This window comes from Muscardinus avellanarius (genome assembly GCF_963383645.1).
Source record: "Muscardinus avellanarius genome assembly, chromosome: 8".
Classification (NCBI taxonomy): domain Eukaryota; kingdom Metazoa; phylum Chordata; class Mammalia; order Rodentia; family Gliridae; genus Muscardinus; species Muscardinus avellanarius.
Genome location: NC_137794.1, coordinates 28,975,893 through 28,997,166, shown reverse-complemented (window position 1 = coordinate 28,997,166; position 21,274 = coordinate 28,975,893). Strand labels below are relative to the sequence as shown.

The 21,274-nt window shown below is 41.8% G+C and overlaps 1 protein-coding gene across 1 annotated transcript in view; it reads left to right on the top strand.

The window, feature by feature from the left end:
- Positions 1–3,187: 3,187 nt before the first annotated feature.
- Positions 3,188–21,274, top strand: part of SLC17A5 (solute carrier family 17 member 5) — a gene marked incomplete at its 5' end in the record, with an annotated part of 57,849 nt that continues 39,762 nt past the window's right edge. Inside the window, 3 exons of the mRNA XM_080699807.1 lie at positions 3,188–3,281; positions 14,911–15,107; positions 16,214–16,447. Of these exons, the coding sequence (XP_080555933.1) occupies positions 3,188–3,281; positions 14,911–15,107; positions 16,214–16,447 (525 nt within the window). The remainder of the gene's footprint in view (positions 3,282–14,910; positions 15,108–16,213; positions 16,448–21,274) is intronic.

The window sequence follows — 21,274 nt, the reverse complement described above, 5'->3', positions numbered from 1 at the left end:
AGGAGGATCACGCAGGTTCGAAGCCAGCCTCAGCTGGCTTAAGAGACACTGTTTCCAAATAAAATATAAAATAGGTCTGGGAGTGTAGCCCAGAGGTGGAAGGCTCCTGGGTTCCATCCCCAGTACCACCAAAAAAAAAAAAAAAAAGCTGGACATGGTGACACATGCTTTAATCCCAAGCACTTGGGAGGCTGAGACAGGAGGATCACAGTCACAGTTCAAGGACAGCCTCAGCTACTTAGTGAGGCCCTTTGCAACTTAGTGAGACTCTGTTTCAAAATAAAGAATAAAAAATAGGACTGGGTGTGTAGCTTAGAGGTAGATGCCCCTGGGTTCCACCCTCAGCACCAAAAAAATAAAATTTTTAAAAGGGCAGGAGATATAGCTTAGTGGGTAGGTAGAGAGAGAGAGAAAGAGAGAGAGAAGGACTTTCTATAAAACCTTCCAACATTTTACAAAGCTGCCTTAACCAAGAGAAACATAAGAAAACACAATACTTGAGCTGGGCATGGTGGCGCATGCTCGTAATCCAAGTACTTGGGAGACTGAGACAGGAGGATCACAGGCTCAAAGACAATCTCAGCAAGAAGTGAGACTATCATCAACCTAGTGAGATTCTGTTTCCAAATAAAAATAAAATGGGGCTGGGGGTATAGCTCAGAGGTAGAATGCCTCTGGGTTCAAGCCCTAGTGCCACACACACACACACACAAAAAGAGAAAACACAATAATTAGATGTAACATGGCATCCTGGGACCAAAAAAAATGGTTAAAAAAACTAAATATACCCAAATGAAGTATGAACTTCAGTTAATAATACTTATCAATATTGGCTCATCAGCTGTTGCAAATATATCATACTAATATAAAAACTTGACAACAGGCCAAATTGAGCAAAGACGAATGAATTATAAACAATGGAATTTTACTCCACCATAAGGAACAAATTATGTAATTTGCAGGAAAATGGATGGAACTAGCAAATATTATGCTGAGATTAGCCAGTCTCAGAAAGTTAAGGGTCATATGTCCTCTCTCCTGAGTGGAATCTACAGAGAAATTTGGAAACAAAGGGGACTTTAGATAAACAAGGAGAAAGATCAGTGGATAGTAGATGGGGATTTGGGGAAGGGGGGGACCAACAAAAATAAGAGCTTCCTCTAGTTTGAAAACTTTCAACACTGTTGGAATCTGTATTCTCTGGCCCAGGTCTTTTATAACATTGCTACTGAGTGTGGTCGCTTTAAAGCTTCTTAGCGACATGAAATTTCAGGCCCTTCCTAGAGGTACTCTGGTTCTCAGAGGGCTCCCTATCTAGAAGGCTGATACAGAAGCCTGGAGACACCCCAGGGCACTAAAGTTGCAGATGAATTCTGAATACTGGAAGATTCACCTTTGCTTGGGGAAAAGGGGGCTCTGCTTGTTCCAGTCAGGTCTTCAACTGATGGATACCCACCCACCTTATGGAAGGCAATTAGTGTTACCGATGTGTTAACCTCATCCACAAACACTCTCCAAGGTGACAAGACACCAGACCTGCTGTGTCCGAACCAATATTTAAAAGGATCTGCCTGTCGGGCGTGGTGGCGCCCCGCGCTTGGGACACGGAGAAAGGAGGATCGCGCAGGTTCAAAGCCAGCCTTGCTGGCTTAAGAGACCCTGTTTCCAAAATTTTATATATATATAAAATTAGGTCTGGGAGTGTAGCCCGGAGGTAGAAGGGTTCTACCCTAGTACCACCAAAAAAAAAAAAAAAAAAAAAAAAAAAAAAAACGATCTGCCTGGGGCTGGGCGTGGTGGCGCAGGCTTGTAATCCCAGCGCTTAGGAGGCTGAGACAGGAGGATCGCGCAGGTTCAAAGCCAACCTCGGCTACTTAATGAGGCTCTCAGCAATTTAGTGAGACCCTGTTTCCAAGTAAATTATAAAATAGGGCTGGGGGTGTAGCCCAGAGGTAGAAAAAAACCCTGGGTTCCACCCCCAGTAATAAATAAATAAATAAATAAATGGATCTGCCTGGTGATTATGCACAAACTCGAGTATGAGTGGCACTGTCTCTAAAACCCTCAAAGTGTTTGAAACCTACAAGGTAATTTCACTCAAAAACAGGGTTTGATGTGTTGTCTTAACTTTAAAACTGTCTCAACATTTACGGATCAGGAAGACTGGGACACCTTCTGAAAGCCTCGCCTTCTCTTCTGCGCGGAGGACCCCCACCCTTGTTTCTTCGTGGACCTCACCCATCCTCTTTCCTGGATGAGTTAATCACTGGCTTGGGGTCCTGACCTCTCCGAGGGCATCTACCACATCGTGCTTCTATCTCCACAGGATGGCCTTCAGTAACCACGATGGCAGCGGAACTGAAGCCCAGGGCCAGGACAGCGACTCCAGATCCGCCCCGCCAAGGCTGGCTGGTACGTTTTTCTAATTCCTCTTCCTTAGAGTCAGCAACTAGGAGAATCTAGCCGAATTAGATCTACAGAATAAAAAAAGAAAAGAAACACTGGCACACTTGAGTTAGAGGTGAAACATACGAGAAATATTATTGGGCTATTTTTGTCACTGGGCTATATATATATATATATATATATATATATATATATACACACATATAGCCCAATTTTATATATATATATGTATATATATATATATATATATATATATATATATATATATATATATATCCATTTACTGTTTTTCCACCTCAAAGGCTATTTTAGGACAAACTTTTATCACGGGGTGGACCGTTCAAAGGCTGCTAATCGTCCTGGCAACTTCACTAGCTCCCCGAGGCGCTGGGCGCGGGTCTCCAGGGGGCGGCGTCCCCAGGACCACCCGAGACCTGACGCGCGCAGGGCCTGCCGGGCGCGCCGACTCCCGCCGAGCCTGCCCCAACTTCCGGGATTCGGTTTCCCGCCCAGTCACGCGCGACTTGCCCGGACCTAAAATGGCGGGGGCGGAGCCGGCGCGGCCGCCCCTGGGCGGGGTCGGGGCGATCTGACGTGCAGGGGGCGGGGCCGGCGCGGGCGCCTCTGGGCGGGGCCAAGACGATCGACGTGGCCGGGGCGGGGCCAGGCTGGGGGCGGAGCCAGCGCCGCGCCCGGCCAGCGCGGGCCCCGGGGCTTCGGCTGTGTGGCGGGAGCGCACCTTTCGGCAGAGTAGCGGGCACACCCGCACCCCGTAGGCGTTATGAGGCCGTCGGTTCGGAGTCCGGCCGTGAACGACGGCGAGGACAGCACGGACAGCACCCCCCTCCTGCACGGCGCCCGGCAGACAGAGCCGGGTGAGCAGCCGGGCCGCCGAGGGGCTCTGGGCCGGCCACATTCCCGGGGTGGGCCGGGGTGCCCGAGCAGGGTGGCCTAGAGCGCCGGCGCCTCAGGGCGGGCGCAGAGCTGTCAGACGTCTGGGGACTCGAGGAGGGGAAGTCCGCTCAGCCCCGCCTGCCCCGGAGCCCCTCGGGCGCCCAGGCCGGGCGGGCCGCGACCCCAGGCCGGGCTCGGCGGGCGCGGCAGGTGCAGCCCCGCGGGCAGGGCGGGGAGCGCGCTGTGCCTCCGGGCTGCGCCGCTGGCCGTTCTGGGCAGTGCAGAGCTGAGAACCCTAATAAAATACCACCTGGGAACCTTCCAATCAGTGGGCGAAGGCAGAGTGGAGGGCGCCCTGTGAGAGTAAACTGAGGTGCGCGAAGCCCTGGGCTCCATCCCCAGCACCAAAAGCGAAGAGCGAACTGCAGAAGGGTCAGTCAGAACCGCTGGCTCTCCTGCCCTGTGACCTTAGGGTTCCGGCAGCTGCCAATCACCCAGCATGTGATCATGATAGCTCCTTGGGCGGTAGGGAGACTTAAAAGGATAGGGTTAACATTCGTGAGTACTCAGAGAGTAATCATTGCATAACCCAGCGAATATCTTAACATTATGCTATAAGAGACTAAAATTATTGCAGACATTTCACATTTTTTCCTGTCTGGCAGTCCACGGTTCAATTTAGGAAACCATTCTGTAGTTCATAGAGGATAAACGTATCAATAGAACTCTAAGGTAATTTGCCAGAAGCCTTGCAACAAATAAAGAAGATACTTCAAAAAGCATCGTTTCTGAATTTGGGGAAATTAAAGTATTTTACCTTTTGACACTTTTTGTAATGTAGCCTCTTCACAAGCACTGAAAACTAAGGAACAGATTCGTTTGCATACATTCTACAGTTTCAAAGACGTGTGTGTGAAGAAGAGTCGAATTGGAAATTTGACTTTTGTTGACCAGGAACAAAATATATTCTACGGTATCTTTTTTTCATTTCATCTTTTTAAAAATTACCATATGGTGGCAGTAGAGGTGGATAAATTATGGCTACATCCAGCATCTGGGAGCTTATTTCAGTGGAGGTTAAATGTAAGGTACCAAAGTGTTAAATTTAAATGTACCAAAGTGATATTTTACCTGGAAGTTATACTTAGGTTTATAAACTGATATTTTACTGTGGCAAAAAGCATTATAATCATACAGTCTTTCTCTATAAAATAATCTAGCATAAAAATGCAGAAACAAATGCTGTAATATAGTCCCTGGAGACTACTGTATCGTATTGTAGTTGAAATATATGTATGATCAGAATTTAGCTCAAATGTCAAGCATCATTGTCAGGAAAATGCAGAGTCAAACCAAAACAAGCCATTATGAATTCACTACAGTAGCTAAAAGGCTGGGAATGCCAAATATTGGCAGAGGTATGAAATAAGTAGAACTCTTGAACGTTGCTCGTAACAGTAAAATAATGCAATTACTTTGGAAAACTGTCAGGCGATTTATTTTAAAATTTAACAGACACTACCATGTGACCATACAGAGTTCATAGCAGTTTTTTCCATAGTAATCAAAAACTAAAAACAGCTTAGTCAGTTTGTAAATGGATTAACAAATTCTGTATCCATACAATGGAATACCACTCAGTAATAAAAAGGTACAAAATATAAATACACCTAACATGGATAAATCTTAAAAACATGCTGAGCAAAAGAAGCTACCATATTGTTCAAGATCCTAGCAATATGAAGTTCTGGGACAAGCCAAACTAACACATGATAACAGAAGGCAAACGCTGATAGCCTAGAAGCTGTAGGCAGGAGAAAATTAACTGCAAAAAGGCACCAGGGCACTTTTTGGGGTGTTAAAGAGTTCAACATTTTAGGCAAGCCTGGTGATGCATGCTTGTAATCCAAGTACTTGGGAGGCTGAGGCAGGAGGATTGCAAGTTCGTGGCCAGCCTTAGCTACTTAGTGAGGCCCTCTGCAACTTAGGGAGACCCTGTTTCAAAATAAAGAATTAAAAAATAGGGCTGGGGGTGTAGCTGGAAGCAGAATGCCCCTGGGTTCCATCCCTAGTACCACTTAAAAAAAAAAAAAGAGAGAGAGAGTTCTGCATACATCTTGATCTTAATTGGGTTGGACAGATGTATACATTTGTCATGTAAATTATACTTTGGTAAAGTTGAGTACAAAAAGAAAGTTGGCTAACAGCATCACTTTTTAAAACAGTCCTTGCAAAAATATATAAAAATAAAAACAATATCTGGCCAGGCATGGTGGTGCATGCTTGCATTCGGGAGGCTGAGACAGGAGGATCTTTATTCACAGACAGCCTCAGCTATTTAGTGATGTCCTTTGCAACTCAGTGAGACCTTGTTTCAAAATAAAGAATAAAAAATAGTGCTGGGGGTGCAGCTCAGAGGTAGAATGCCCCTGGGTTCCATCCCCGGTACCGCAAAAAAAAAAAAAAAAAAAAAAGGTTTGGGGGCAATTCTTAGCACCACAAAAACAAATGCACACAATATTAGCTGGGCATGGTGTAGAATGCCCCTGGGTTCCATCCTCAGTACTGCAAAAAATAATAATACCTGCTTGATTCATGGATGGAATGTATAGATCTTATGGTATTAGCTCTGTTCTTCCTGGCCTGTGGTGGCTGCCTTCCTTAGAGCCATTTCCCTTTTTCTTTTTCTTTCTTACAGGTCTGTGAACCTTGATTCTCTGGTCTCAGCCTCCCAAATGCTGGGATTACAAGTGTGCGCCACCACACCCGACTGCCATTTCCCTTCTTAGTTTCACTCTTTATGTACCCATTGGAGGGTAAGTGAATTAAAAGAGTGCAACACTTTTTTCTATTTAAATATGGTAAAACACTGGACAAGGTGGTGCATATATACCTGTAATCCCAGCTACTTAGGAGGCTGTGGCAAGAGGATCACTTGAGCCCCAGGACTTCAAGACCAGCCTGGGCAACATAGTAAGACACCCTTCTCAAAAAGGGGGGTGGGGCTGGAGTATGCCTCAGAGGTAGAGTGTTTGCCTAGCATGCTTGAGACTCTATGTTAAATCCCCAGTATTTCCAAAAAATAAAATAAGGAAGGAAAGGAAGAAACCTGGCTTTCTGGGGATACCATTGCCTCATGTCAAACTTAATGGTAAAGTTGTTGATGACTTCTTGTCTAAAGGGTGCTTTCAGACACCTCTCCACTCTTGATGCTTTTGGAATAAGCTGCCTTTCTACATCATTACTCCACATTACATATTTTCCTCATTCATCAAAGACTTGTCTCACATCCATCCTCTAGACTCCAGTTCCTGCCGATATCTTTACGGATCCCTCCCAATACCATGTCCCCGCCATTGTCTGGGCTGCTGCATATGTAATGACTTTCCTCCCTCCCTTGGTTACCCTTATACCACATTATCTCCCATAATTGCTGGAACCACAGTAAGCTATCCTTCCTACTTGCTCGTGCAACTCCATACTTTAACTTCTGACTTCATGTGGACCATTTTTTTTATGGAAAAGATCACCTCTACTTATTTATTTATTTTTGTGGAACTAGTGATTGAACTCAGGTGCATTCTACCTCTGAGCTACACCCCCAACCCTATTTTAATTTTATTTTGAAACAGGGCCTCACTAGGTTGATGGAAATTTCACTATTTACACCACCACACCCAGCTGATCACCTATATTTGAAAAGAGAAGTATATTATGAGCCCCATGTAACCAGTACCCAGCTTAAACATCTCATGGCTAATCTTATTTTATTTTTATGTTCATACTTGACTATTTTGAAGGCAATCCCAGATATCATGTCATTTCAAGAATAAATATTCCCAGGGATGGGGATGTAGCTTAGTGCCAGAGCACTTGCCTAGCATGTGGGAGGCCCTGGGTTCAATCCCCAGTACTAGAAAAAAAGAACAACACATACAAAGCCAAACAAAAACAGCTGTATAAGCTAGGCATGGTGGTACACACTTGTAAGCCCAGTACTTGGGAGGCTGAGACAGGAGGATCAGGGATTCAAAACAGCCTCAGCAACTTAGTGAGTCCTTCAGCAACTTAGTGAAACTGTTTCCAAATAAAGACTAAAATAGGTCTGAGGTATAGCCTGGATGTAGAAGATCCCTGGGTTCCATCCCCAGTATCAAGAAGAAGGAGGAGGACAGAAGGAGACAGAGATGGAGGAGAGTGAGAAGGAGGAGGAGGAGGAGGAGGCAGCACCTGCCAGGCATAGTGGCACATGCCTATAATTCCAGTATTTGAGAGGCTGAGACAGGAAATTGCAGGCTTGAAGACAGCCTCAGCAAGTAGTAAGACTCTAATCAACCTCACAAGACCGACCCTATTTTAAAATAAAGATAAGCTGGGTATAGTGGCGCACACTTATAATCCCAGCATTTGTGAGGCTGAGACAGGAGGATCACAGTTTGAGGACAGCCTCAGCTACTACTTAGAAGGCCCTTTGCAACTCAGTGAGACCCTATTTCAAAATAAAGAATAAAAAAATAGGGCTGGAGAGTGTAACTCAGATGTAGAATGCCCCTGGGTTCCATCCCCAATACCTCAAAAAAATAAAATAAAAATAAAATAGGGCTGGGGATGTAGCTCAGAGGTAGAAGGCTCCTAGGTTCAATATTTAGTACCATACACAAAAAGAATAAATATTTCCATATTTATCTCTAAATATAAGAATACTTTTAAACATAATTGTAGTACCATTATCATAATAAAAATAATAATCATATATACCAGTGTTCAGATTTCCTCATATATTCAGATCAAGAATCCCAATAATGAACTGGACATGGTAGTACTTGCTTGTACTCTCAGTACATGGGAGATTGAGACAGGAGAATTGCAAGTTTTAAGACCAGTCTCAGCAGTTTAGCAAGTTCCTGTTTCAAAATAAAAGGGGTTGGGGGTATAGATCAGAGGTAGAATGCCTCTGGATTCAATGCCTAGTACCAAAAAGAATTTTAAAATTTTAAAAAGATTCCAATAATAACCATATTTTCCAAATCATTAAAAGGTATTTTAAATCTTTTTAATGTAGCCAGATATGGTGGCACATGCCTGTAGTCCCAAGTGCTTGGAAGGCTGAGACAGGATTTCAAGTTTGAGGCCATCTTTACCAACTTTGTGAGACCCTGTTTTCAAATAATAAAATAGAGCTGGGATTATGGTTTAGCAATAGAACACCCCTGGGTTCAAACCCCCATACTACCAAAAAAAAATCTGTAGGTACTCCATGTCCTATCACTTTTTTCTTACAATTGTATATTGCTGTGTCATCATTTGGCATATTCTTCTGCCCCTTATGTTTACCACAAGGTGGTAACTGGTGGATCTAGAAGTTTGATCAGGCCATGATCCTGTCTTATCTATTGTTGAGAGGACCTCATAGGTAGAATCCTGCGCTTCCATCAGGAGGCCCCACTCCACATTTAAGCCACAAAAGTGTTTGCATACCAGTCCTATCAGACACTTGTCTAGGCACTGAGATGTATAGCAGTGAACACAACAGAGCAAAAGCTCCTTCACAGAACTTTTATACTCTAGTGTGTGCTTTCCTAAACTATGAGCCTTCTCCATTTTACTTTCTTCTTGGATCACAGTCCAAAACTTTATTTTCTTGCTGGTACTCTTTAAGTTTCTTGGCTCTCTACTTTGACATCACATTGATCTCAGTGTCAACGATCTGCTTTCTCAGCGCCTACTCCTGAAAGCGGTCATGCAGTGCTCGAAGCTACGCAACAGGGCAGGTTCTTCCCACCAGTTCTGTATGGTGTCTACCACTGGGAAGTCCTATCTATTTCACTGGAAACCTCATATTCCACAAATCCTAATTTCTCACAAATGAGAAATAACCTCGATTTTTTTTTTTTTTTTTTTTTTTTTTTTTTTGCGGGTCTGGGGATGGAACCCAAGGGCATTCGACCTCCAAGCTACACCCCTGCCCTATTTTTTATTCTTTATTTTGAAACAGGGTCTCACTAAGTTGCAGGGGGCCTCACTAAGTAGCTGAGGCTGTCCACAAACCTCGATCCTCCGGTCTCAGCCTCCCAAATGCTGGGATTACAAGTGTGCGCAACCACACGTAGTTCTTCATTTCTTTTTTTGTTTTTTTCTTTTTGGTGGTACTGAGGATTGAATTTGGGCATTCTACCTCCATGCTACACCTCCAGCTGATTTTATTTTTTATTTTGAAATGGTCTTGCTAAGTTGTTCGCAAGGTTTCTGAGGCTGACCACGAATCTGCAATCCTCTTGTCTCAGCTTCCCCAGTACTGGGATTACAAGCATGAGCCATCACACCAGGCAAGAACTAATCTCAATTTCTAACATATGGCCTCAGTTTCTAGTATCTAGGAAAAAAAGCAGTATTATTAGCAATTCACAGTTATTGAAAGGGTACTGTGTGCTAAATAATATTCTAAGTATTTTACATACAATAACTCAACCAATCTTGTAATAATTCTAATATAGGCAAAACACTTAGACTGGTACCAAGCACATGGTAAGAACTCAGTAAATATCAGCCATTATATTACTAAACTCAATACCTGGATCCAACTCAATCATATTCCCAGAGTTTCTACAGTCCCTAGTCTAGTAGGCTCTGATCATTTGAATTTCCAGCTCTTCCTTTACTTGCCGTTCTCATTTCTGTACCTCTTCTTTTCCTGGGATTGCTCTCCTTCCTCTGCTCTGCCAAGGGACTTCCTGCTCCCTGAGACGTCAAATACTCTTTCTTCATCCTGACCATCCTCTAGCCCCAAGCGGATTAAAGTGCGTTCTTTGTCCCTTGTTACATATCTATATGTAACCTTTTATCTTATTGGTATAACTATAAGATAACTATAAGATTTCTGGGGCAAAAAGGAAAGGAAATCACTTTTACTGAGTGTATACTATAACATCCTGTGGCATTTCACTGAATCCATTTGTAGCCCTGTGATGTAGATAATGGTCTCTTCATTTTAGAGCTAAAAAGCCTGAGACTGAAAATGATCAAGTAACTTCTACAAAGACACACGGCCAGCGGAAATCAGAACTGAGGTCATTCCCAATCTCAAGTTAGCCTGCCTTCTTCAGTTACACCCACTTCACATTCCTGAGTCTAAAGCACACTCTAGAAGCTGATGTTTATTTTGATGGGTGCTCTGTTCGTTATGCAAGCATGATTTTGCTTTGAACTTGATTTCAGTGTGATGGATACTCCATGCATGTTATCTCTCATGCAAGCTTGTTTTTGTTGGCTCAATTTCAAAGACTACCCAAATTCACAGACACATTTTGCTCTACCACTATACTTTCCTGAAATATAATTTTCTGACAAAATTGATTTATAATTGCAACTTTTTTCTGTGATACTGGGGATGGAACCCAGGGGCGTTCTACCTTCAAGCTACACTCCCAGCCCTAATAATTCTTTATTTTGAAACAGGGTCTCACTAAGTTGAGGATGGCCTCACTATGGTATTACAAGCATGCACCACCACACCCAGCTTAATTACAACCATTTTTTATAAAGCTAAGCATCATTTCTTAAAATCTCAGTCATATATTTTGTGATTTTTTTAGGATTTCTATTTTCTGACTGTGCCCCCCAAAATGTAAAGTTGCTGACTTTAGGTCAGAATTTTTTTATATATAATATATATAAAAATAAGAATTTTTAATATAACCAGTAATTTGAAATCATTCTACTCACCTTTCTTTCACTTCCCAGACTTCTAGCCCCATATCTTACTCACATAATAAAGTATCATAGAAGTCAAGCATCACTTGAGGAAAACTAATGGTACACAGTTTAAGAAGAGAACTGCAAGTAAGAATAGAAAGGAATGAAGACATTAAAGTAAGAGTAGCACAAAATAGTTTGGAGTAAAAGAATAACCAATAACTTACTTCATCCCTCCCAAATATAGTGTTTAGTTATAGCCTATTAAATATTTTAAAAGTATCTCAGATCTGCCCATTTCTCTTCATGCTGGTTTTGTTTGTTTGTTTGTTTGTTTGTTTTGTTGTTTTTTTTGGTGGTACTGGGGTTCCTGGAAGCCCTTCTACCTCTGGGCTACACTCCCATGGGCTACACTCCCAGACCTATTTTATACTTATTTATGTGGAAACAGGGTCTCTTAAGCCAGCGTGGCTGGCTTCGAACCTGCGTATCCTCCTGTCTCCGCCTCCCAGGTGCAGGGATTACAAGTGTGCGCCATCACGCCCATCTCCATGCTGTCTTCTTTGACCCTATTAATCCATCTGCCTCTCAACCTGGAAGACCATAACAGTCCTTTACATGATCTACATGATCTCTCTAAGGGTCTTTGTCAACATTCTCACTGCCATGATCTAAAACCACTGACCACACAACTTAGCGGAAGGGGGATTTATTTGCTCATAGTTTTTGGAGATTTAGTAGTTCAGTCCATGTGAGACTAGCATCTGTAGAGCTCAAGACATGGCAGTTTAGAGCGAAGAGAGAGAGAAAGAGCACGTTCACAAAGCTTGGCTCTCACACCATGGAGGCCAGAAGCCAGGGAGAGAAAAGAGGGAGGAGAGAACCATAGGTAATCCCCAAGGCCACACCCCTAGGGCTTCCTAGCAATCAAGCCCTGCTTCCAACATTGCTGCCTTGTTTCATGAGGGCTACGGGGATATCCTAAATCCAAACCATTGCACTGAGTCTACATCCCCACACCCACTGGCACTTTTCCCCTTGCTAATCTCCACACAGCAACCAGATATGCTCTTTAAACCAAAAATCACATCTTGTCTCTCTTTGATGAAGTATATAATCAACTTTTTAAGTACTACCTTGGCAAAGCAGATACAGTACATGAATCTGAAATTTTCTTGCTCCAAGCTATACCCCCAGCTCTATTTTTTATTCTTTATTTTGAAACAGGGTCTCACTGAGTTACAAAGGGCTGAGTTACATAGCTGAGGCTGTGTGTGAACCTTGATGCTCCTGTCTCTGCCTCCCACATGCTGGGATTACAACCCTGTACCACCACACCTGGTTTGAAGTAACCTATTTTAATTACCCCAATTTGGTGGAATTATAATTCCCTCCTCCAGACTTCCACTTAGTATTGCTGGATAAAGCAATAGTAAAGAAAATGTGTTCTAAGCCTGACATGGTGGCGCATGCCTGTAACCCCAGTACTTGGGAGGCTGAGATAGGAGGATCACAGATTTGAAGACAACTGCAGCAAGTAATGAGACTCTCATTAGCCTAGTGATACTCAGTTTCAAATATAAAAATAAAATAGGGCTAGGTGGGTAGCTTGGATGTAGAATACCCCTCAGGTTCAATCCCCAGTATCAAGAAAGAAAGAGAGAAAGAAAGAAAATGAAAAGAGTTCTGCTGTAGAACATGCCTGACAGTATTCAGACTGTTAACTGGACAGCTGCCCATTTGATCTGAGCAGAGAGCAAATTTGTGTAAATTCAAGTAACAGAGACAGCATGGATGAGCCCTAAAATGACAGTTCTCACAGATCTGGATCTAACTATGGTAGTGTTACCATAGTTCTAATAGTTATACCCCTAAAAAAAGATTTAAGAATATGCAATAAAAAGTTTTCTGTTGATTGGCATAGAGAAAAAAACTGATTTTAATTGTTAACTGCATGAAAGCTTATAGAAAAGTGAGTGTATTAATACATAAGTATGGTTGTGCCATAACCTTTGTACTCTAAAAAATGTATTCTTGAGTTTAGTCAATGAAAACAATAAGATTCCTGAGTAGGCATGAAACACACATACATATAAAATATTATATTTTTACCAAATGAAAGCACACATAATTTTATATGTAAATTTAATTTCAATTTTTCACTACCTAATGAAATAGGTGTTCACATCTTTTTTATGGGAATCAAACCCATGACCTGGTACATGCTAGGCAAGTGCTCTACCACTCAACTATATCCCCTGCCCAGATGATTTTTTTTTTAAGAAACAAAATCAGCCAGGCATGGTGGTGCATGCTTGTAATACCAGTACACAGGAGGCTGAGACAGGAGGATCACAGGTTTGAGAACAGCCTCAGCAAGTAGTGAGACTCTCATCAACCTAGTGAGACCCTGTTTAAAAGTAAAACTAAAATAGGTCTGAGAGTGTAGCTCAGAGGTACAATGCCCCTGGGTTGAATCCTCAGTACCACACACACACAAAAGGGTCTTGCTCTGTTGTCCAGGCGGGCCTCAATTTGCTGGGCTCAAGTGATCCTCCTGCATCAGCCTCTCAAGTAGCTGGGACTACAGGCATGTGCTGCAGTGCCCAACTTGTAAACAGATATTTATCACTCAAGGTTCACAAGCTGTCCTTGGTGATAAACACTTGTAATCCCAGTACTTGAGAGGCTGAGACAAGTTTGAGGCCAGCGTCAGCAATCTAGTGAGGCCCTCTGTAACTTAGTGAGACCCTGTTTCAAAATAAAGAATTAAAAAAAAAATAGGGTTGGGGGTATAGCTCAGAGGTAGAATGCCCCTGGGTTCAATCCCCAGTACCCCAATAAATAAATACTAAGGGCTGAGGGTATAGCTCTCAGAGGCAGAATGCCCCAGGGTTTAATCCCTAGCACACACACAAAAAAAGAAAAAAACTCAAGGTTTACAAACTTGTGTTTACAAACACAAAGGTGTACAGACCGAGTTAACCATATTCTCCTTGTCACTAAGAGGAGCTTCACCCTTCGTTAGCTTTCTGATTCCCATCCTTCTCCAGCTCTGCAACTCACTGAGAGAAGAAAAAAGAAATGAGCATAGCCTACGATTAAAGATTGGGTCAGACTCCTCCTCCCGCATGCTTCCTCTTCCACTGGTTCCTCCGGCTCGCCCTGCCGTCTGGCACTTGGCTGGCACTTGCACCTCCCCCTCCCACCATGGCCCTTTAAACATGATAACCACTGAGCAACTGTCATAGATGCTGCAACCGCCATAGATTCTCAAGTTTGCTTCTGGATTCTTAAAGACATCTAGTTTAGCAAGGCCTTAAGTAGTAATCATGGCTTCTGATTTAAACTCAGCCTCTGAGGATATTCTTCAAGGTAAGAAATGCACCAAAGGGTTTGTGCCAATTCTTCAATAATCTTTTTGGGGGTTTTCTGTGGTGCATTTACCATGAGATGGCTTCTAGTCTGTAATGAGTAGTGTATATATTATGCCATTGTAAATACTCAAGTGTTTATTGACCATGTTTTAGGTAGTTTTTTATGAATAGTGATGCCATCAAACTTGCTTTCCTATTTTTCTCAGGCTGTATCTTTGTCATCTGACTGGGATTAGGGGTTTGGTTTGACTCTAGAACAGATATTTTTGTGAGCAAAAAGTTGGTAAAGCTATTACCTCCTTGTTTTGATGAACTGTCTTATAGTTCAGGCTCTCACATGTTAAATTTTTATCAAAGTTACAGATACTGGGAACAAATTCTTTTTGATAAATCTTTTTAGATATGCTTGATCTGAGGATATCCTCAGAAAATATTCATAGTTATTCATTTGTGCACTTCTAAAAAGAACCCTTTTCATGATTTAGACAGTATTATCTAACTTACTCTTTTATTTAAAGCTTTCTCCCAATCTTTATTTCAGCTCCAGTGTGCTGCTCTGCTCGCTACAACTTAGCGATGCTGTCCTTTTTTGGTTTCTTCGTTCTTTATGCATTACGTGTGAACCTGAGCGTTGCGTTAGTGGATATGGTAGATTCAAATACAACTTCAGCAGATAACAGAACCTCCAAGGAGTGTGCAGAGCATTCTCCTCCCGTGAAAGTTCCTCATAATCAAACGGTAGGTGTTACTTTTTTAAGCAAACAATCTTAATCCTAAAATACTTCCAAATGAAAATATTGAGAGTTCTTACTCATCTGACAGAAAACAAAATACTTGGGTTTTTTCACTTGACCAATATCACTTTATTTTTTATACTTTTATTGGTGCTTTTATGTGTACTTTGAATCACTTTCTGTTTGTGTTCTCCCAAGATCTGGTTGAACAATAACTTATAACTGTAGCCACTGCTGTTGTGCTATCATACATCTTGATCTTTTTGAAAAGCAGTTCTTCAGTTTCCTTCATAAACATACCATCCTTGAAAAGAATTTGGAGGAACTTGTTTGGCATATCAGAAAATTAGATTGTTTTAAATATTGCTAAGTAGTATTTGTAGGGCTCTAATAGCTGTTTCATTTATAGGGTTACAGTTACAGAAGAGCTTGGGTAATCTCATTGCAGGGTGAAAAATAAAACTGGTCAATTTCTTTTATTCTTTTCTTTTTCTTTTTCTTTTTTCTTTTCTTGTCTTTCTTTCTTTTCTTTTCTTTTCTTTCTTTTTTTTTTTGTGTGTGTGTGTGTGTGTTTCTCTGGTACTAGAGATTGAAACCAGGGACAGTCTTCCTCCAAGCTATACCCCTAGCCATGTGTGTGTCTGTCTGTGTTACTGGGGATTGAACCCAGAGCTACCTCTGAGCTATATGCCCAGCCCTATTTCTTATTCTTTATTTTGAAACAGGGTCTCACTAAATTGCAGAAGGTCTCGTTAAGTATCTAAGGCTGGCCGTGAACCTGCGATCCCCCTCATCATCCTTCTAGATTAAGCCTGTGATTCTTTTTTAATATAAACCTTTTGATGGGATTGTTACAAAGCCACCCCATACTCTGTTTCTATAAAATAGCAAGGCTTCTTAAAGTTTGTCTTTTCATTCTTTTCCATTCACTTCTCAAACCATATGTCTATGTTGCCGTGGCTCACCCACCTGCTGGAAAGATTGCATGGTCTGCAGTCCAAAGCAGTGATTCAGGACTTCATTTATATGGATTTACATGCCAATAAGAGAAAGGAGCTGTTTAGTTAAGATATGAAAGGATTGATTTTTTTTTTTCCCTCCTTTTTACAGGGTAAAAGGTACCAGTGGGATGCGGAGACTCAAGGATGGATTCTTGGTTCTTTTTTTTATGGTTACATCATCACACAGATTCCTGGAGGATATATTGCCAGCAAAGTAGGAGGAAAACTGCTGCTGGGATTTGGGATCCTTGGCACCTCTGTTTTTACCCTGTTCACACCCATGGCTGCAGATTTAGGCGTGGTGGCCCTCATTGTACTCAGAGCACTGGAAGGACTAGGAGAGGTAGGGTATTTTTCCTCTTGTAATATTTTTTTGCCCCATGTGTATCTCTACCTCCTCTTCTTAAAGATATCACTCTTAGCTGGGTGTGGTGTACACACCTGTAATCCCAGTACTTAGAAGGCTGAGACTGGAGGATCACAGATTGGAGACCAGCCTCAGCAACCTAGCAGGACTCTGTTCCCAAATAAAAAATAAAACAGGGCTGTGGGTGTAGCTTGAAGGCAGAACGCTCCTGAGTTTGATCCCCAGCACCACAAAAGAAAAGAAAAAAGACATCATTCTTTGGTATAAATATAAACCAAAAAGTAACACTGAATGATAACAGATTAAAACAAAAATTAACTAGAAAAGAACCTGAGCAGATAAGGTTGTTGGGGTGTGTACCCTGAAATTAGGAACCTTACTCAAAGACCAGAGAAAATGGTTTCTAGGGGAGAATTTATAGCCACTGTTACAGCCGGTAGGAGAGGCCATCCTTACCTCTTGTGCCACATCTCACACAATACACTGTTGAGTTGTTTTACTTTACTTGTGAATTTGTTGTTTTTCATGAAACTTCATCTTTTCACTTGTACTTTTATTTTCTGGTCTTCTAATTTAGAATAATTTATTATTTTGTATGTGTGTGTGGTACTGGGAATGGAACCCTTCTCCAGGCTTCGCTCCCAGACCTATTTTTTATATTTTTATTTGGAAACGGTCTCTTAAGCCAGTGAGGCTGGCTTCGAACCTACGCGATCCTCCTGTCTCCGCCTCACAAGCACGGGGATTACAAGCCTGTGCCACCACGCCCGGTCTGGCTTTTTGTTTTTTGTTTTTGTTTTGGTAGTACTAGGGATTGAACTAGAGGTATTCTACCGCTGAGCTCCACCCATAACCTGATTTTTTTTTTTTATTCCTTATTTTGACACAGGGTTTCACTAAGTTGCAGAGGGCCTCACAAATTGCTGAGGCTGGCCATGAACCTGCGATTATCCTGTCTTGGCCTCCCAAGTATTGGGATTACAAGCGTGTGCCACCATGCCTGGCTATTTTTTTATGTTAATTTTATTTATAATAGTAAAAATATCTTTTTATAAGTATATAAAATTACAAAAACATAATATAAAAGCACATAAAAGTTAAATCACCTATTAACATATTAATAATCTGTGAAACTAAAGCAATTTATATTTATTTAAGTTTCACAAGGACAGGAATTTTGTCTGCTTTATTGGCTGATATATCCCCAGCTCCCAAAAGAGTGCCTGTCACATAATTGGCAATCGTAACACAACTGGAAAAGTATAAATGTGCAGGTATACTGTGCTACAGCCTACTTATAAACATTCATAGGCAATAAGCATTATTCTGGATGTTTTATAATGGGAATGGAGGTAATTAATCTGATGGTCTGATTATTTGGAATCATTTAATAAAGCTTGTATTTTATTTTTTTAAATATTCATATACTGCTTAGTTCAATATTTTTATACTTTTATTAGTGCATTGTAATTACAGATTATAATGAGGTTCAAATTCATACAAACATGCACAGAGGTCTTGGTGTACTTCCCTTCAGGTCCGACTCTCTACCCACTCCTCACATAATAGCGAGATTGGCAGAGACGCCTTCTTCATACTTGGGCACAATCTGAATTGGTTCTTCAGTTCTTTCTTTCTTTTTTTTTTTTTTTTTTGTGGTACTGGGGATTGAACCCAGTACACAAGGGCATTCTACCTCCTAGCTACACCCCCAGACCTCTTTTTTATTCTTTATTTTGAAACAAGGTCTCACTAAGTTCCAGAGGACCTCACTAAGTAGCTGAGGCTGGCTATGTGATCCCTCTGTCCCAGCCTCTCCAGTATTTAGATTTTTTTGTTTGTTTGTTTTGGTTTTTTTGGTGGTACTGGAGTTCCTGGAAACCCTTCTACCTCTGGGCTACACTCCCAGACCTATTTTTATACTTTTGTATTTGGAAACAGGGTTGAGCCAGCACTCGCAGCTGGCTTCGAACTTGTCTCCGCCTCCCAAGTGCAGGGATTACAAGCGTGCATCACTACGCCAGTATTGAGATTTAAGGTGTGCCACCACACATGGCTTTCTTCAGTTCTTCTTTTTCCCCTCTCCACCTCTCTTTCCCCTCTTCCTCTGTTCTACTCTTCTTCTTCTTCTTCTTCTTCTTCTTCTTCTTCTTCTTCTTCTTCTTCTTCTTCTTCTTCTTCTGTGGTACTGAGGGTGGAACCATATTCTACTCTTCTCAATCATCTAAGTCCCTTTTTTTTAAAATTTTCTCTCTAACTTCCACATATGAGAGAAAACATTTGACCATTGACAAGCATGCGCCACCATGCCCAGCGACCTCAGGCCCATTTTTGAAATTTTTAATTCCTAGCCGGGTGTGGTGGTGCACGCTTGTAATCCCAGCGCTTGGGAGGCGGAGACAGAAGGATCTTGCTGGTTAGAAGCCAGCCCCGCTGGCTTAAGAGACCCTGTTTCCAAAAATAAAAAAGTATAAAATAGGTCTGGGAGTGTAGCCCGGAGGTAGAAGGGCTTTTAGGAACCCCAGTAACACCAAAAAAAAAAAAAATTTTTTTTTAATTCCTATCTTTCTTTTCTTCTCCACTTTTATAAACCTCAATCTTTAAATAATAGGTTTTTATAAACCTAGATCTTTAAATAATAAATCTTTGTAGCTTTGAATGTCTACCTGTGAAACCCAACACACAGATTTATTTTGCCATCTTGCTTTTTTTCTTTTTCCTTTTTTTTTTTTATTTTTTGTAGTACTGGGAATTGAACTCAGGGTCATTCTACCTCTGGGCTACACCACCAGCCCTATTTTATTTTTATTTTGAAACAGGATCTCACTAGTTGATGAGAGTCTCACTACTTGCTGAGGCTATCCTCAAACCTGTGATCCTGCCCAGCTATCTTGCATTTCTTTTAGCCCAAGCAAGGTGATGGCCTCTAGGTCTGGTATATAACCTGAAGGTTATGTTAGATAGCATTGTATCATGCTATGTTGGAAAAACAGTGGACTGGAGTCAGAAAATCAGAGTTTGGCTAGGTGTGATGGTACACACCTGTAATCTCAGCAATTTAGGAAGCTGAGTCAGAAGGATCACAAGTTCAAGGCCAACCTCAGCAAGCTAATGAGACCCTGCTCAAAATTAAAAGGGCTGGATTTAAAAGACAAAGGCTATTTTATAGCTCAATAGTAAGTGCTCCTGGGTTCAGTCCCTAGTAAAACACACACATACAGTATTAGATTTGGGAAACTCTACTAATAGTATATAACATCAAAGCCTTGGGGAAGCTAGGCACTGTGGCACATACCTGTAATCCCAGTACTTGGGAGAAGAAATGAACCCAGGGGCATTCTACCTCCAAGTTATACCCCTAGTCCTATTTATTTTTAAACAAGTTCTCATTGAGTGGCTGAGGGCCTAAATAGCAGAGACTGGCCTATAACATACAATCTTCCTGCCTCTGCCTCCCAAACACTGGGCTCAGTTCCACTTTCTTTTTTTCTGTGTGTGTGTGTGCGTGTGTGTGTGTGTGTGTGTGTGTGTGTGTGTGTGTGTGTGTGTGTTACTAGGGAATGAACCCAGAGGTATTCTGTTCTACCTTCAAGCTATACCCCAGGCTGATTTTATTTCTTATTTGCAAACAGGGCCTTGCTAGGGTTGATTATAGTCTCACTACTTGCCGAGGCTGCCCTCCAACCTATGATCCTCCTGTCTCAGCCTCCCAAGTACTGGGATTACAGGCATGTACAACCACACCCAGCTCAGTTCCATCATTTTAAATTTTATTACTAAAATACCTGCCATCTTCAGGCACAGGATAGATGTAGAGTTTATGGTGATGTTTACTAAAGTGCATTAGAAATTCCCAAGTACTATTTATTTATTTATTTTGGTGCTGGGAATGGCACCCAGGGGCAGTCTACCTCCAAGCTACACCCTCAGCCCTATTTTTTGTTGTTGTTGTTTTGTTTTGTTTTTGTTTTGTGCTTTGTGGTACTAGAATAGAACGTAGGGGTATTCTACCTCCAAGATATACCCCTAGCCCTATTTGTTTATTCTTTTACTTTGAAACAGGATTTCACTAAGTTTCAGAAGGCCTCACTAAGTCGCTGAGGCTAGCTGTGAACCTACAATTCTACCGTCTCAGTCTCCCAAGTACTGGGATTACAAGCATGCACCAACACGCCTGGTTTATTTTTTATTTTGAAACAGAGTCTCATTAAATTCCTGAGGCTGGCCTCAAACTTGTCGACTTCATGTCTCAGCCTCCCAAGTGCTAAGATTACAGGCATGTGCACCACCACACCTGTCTGCCCAGTACTATTTGTGTGTGTGTGTGTGGTACTGGGGGTTCCTGGAAACCCTTCTACCTCAGGGCTACACTCCCAGACATATTTTATCCTTTTTTTTTTTTTTTTTTTTTTTTTTTTTTTTTTTTGGTGGTACTGGGGTTCCTGGAAACCCTTCTACCTCCAGGCTGCACTCCCAGACCTATTTTATATTTTTAAATTTGGAAACAGGGTCTCTTAAACCAGCGAGTTTGGCTTGGAACCAGCGCAATCCTCCTGTCTCCGCCTCCCAAGAGCTGGGATTACAAGCCGGCGCCACCACGCCCGGCTACTTTTTTTTTTTTTTAATTTGGAAACAGGATCTCTTAAACCAGTGCAGCTGACTTCGAACCTGTGCAATCCTCCTGTCTCTGCCTCCCAAGAGCGGGAATTACAAGCGTGCACCACCACGCCTGGCTGCCCAGTACTATTTAAATATAAAGTTTTATTATTCCTCCTTATGTTCTTATTTTGTCTTTATCAATAG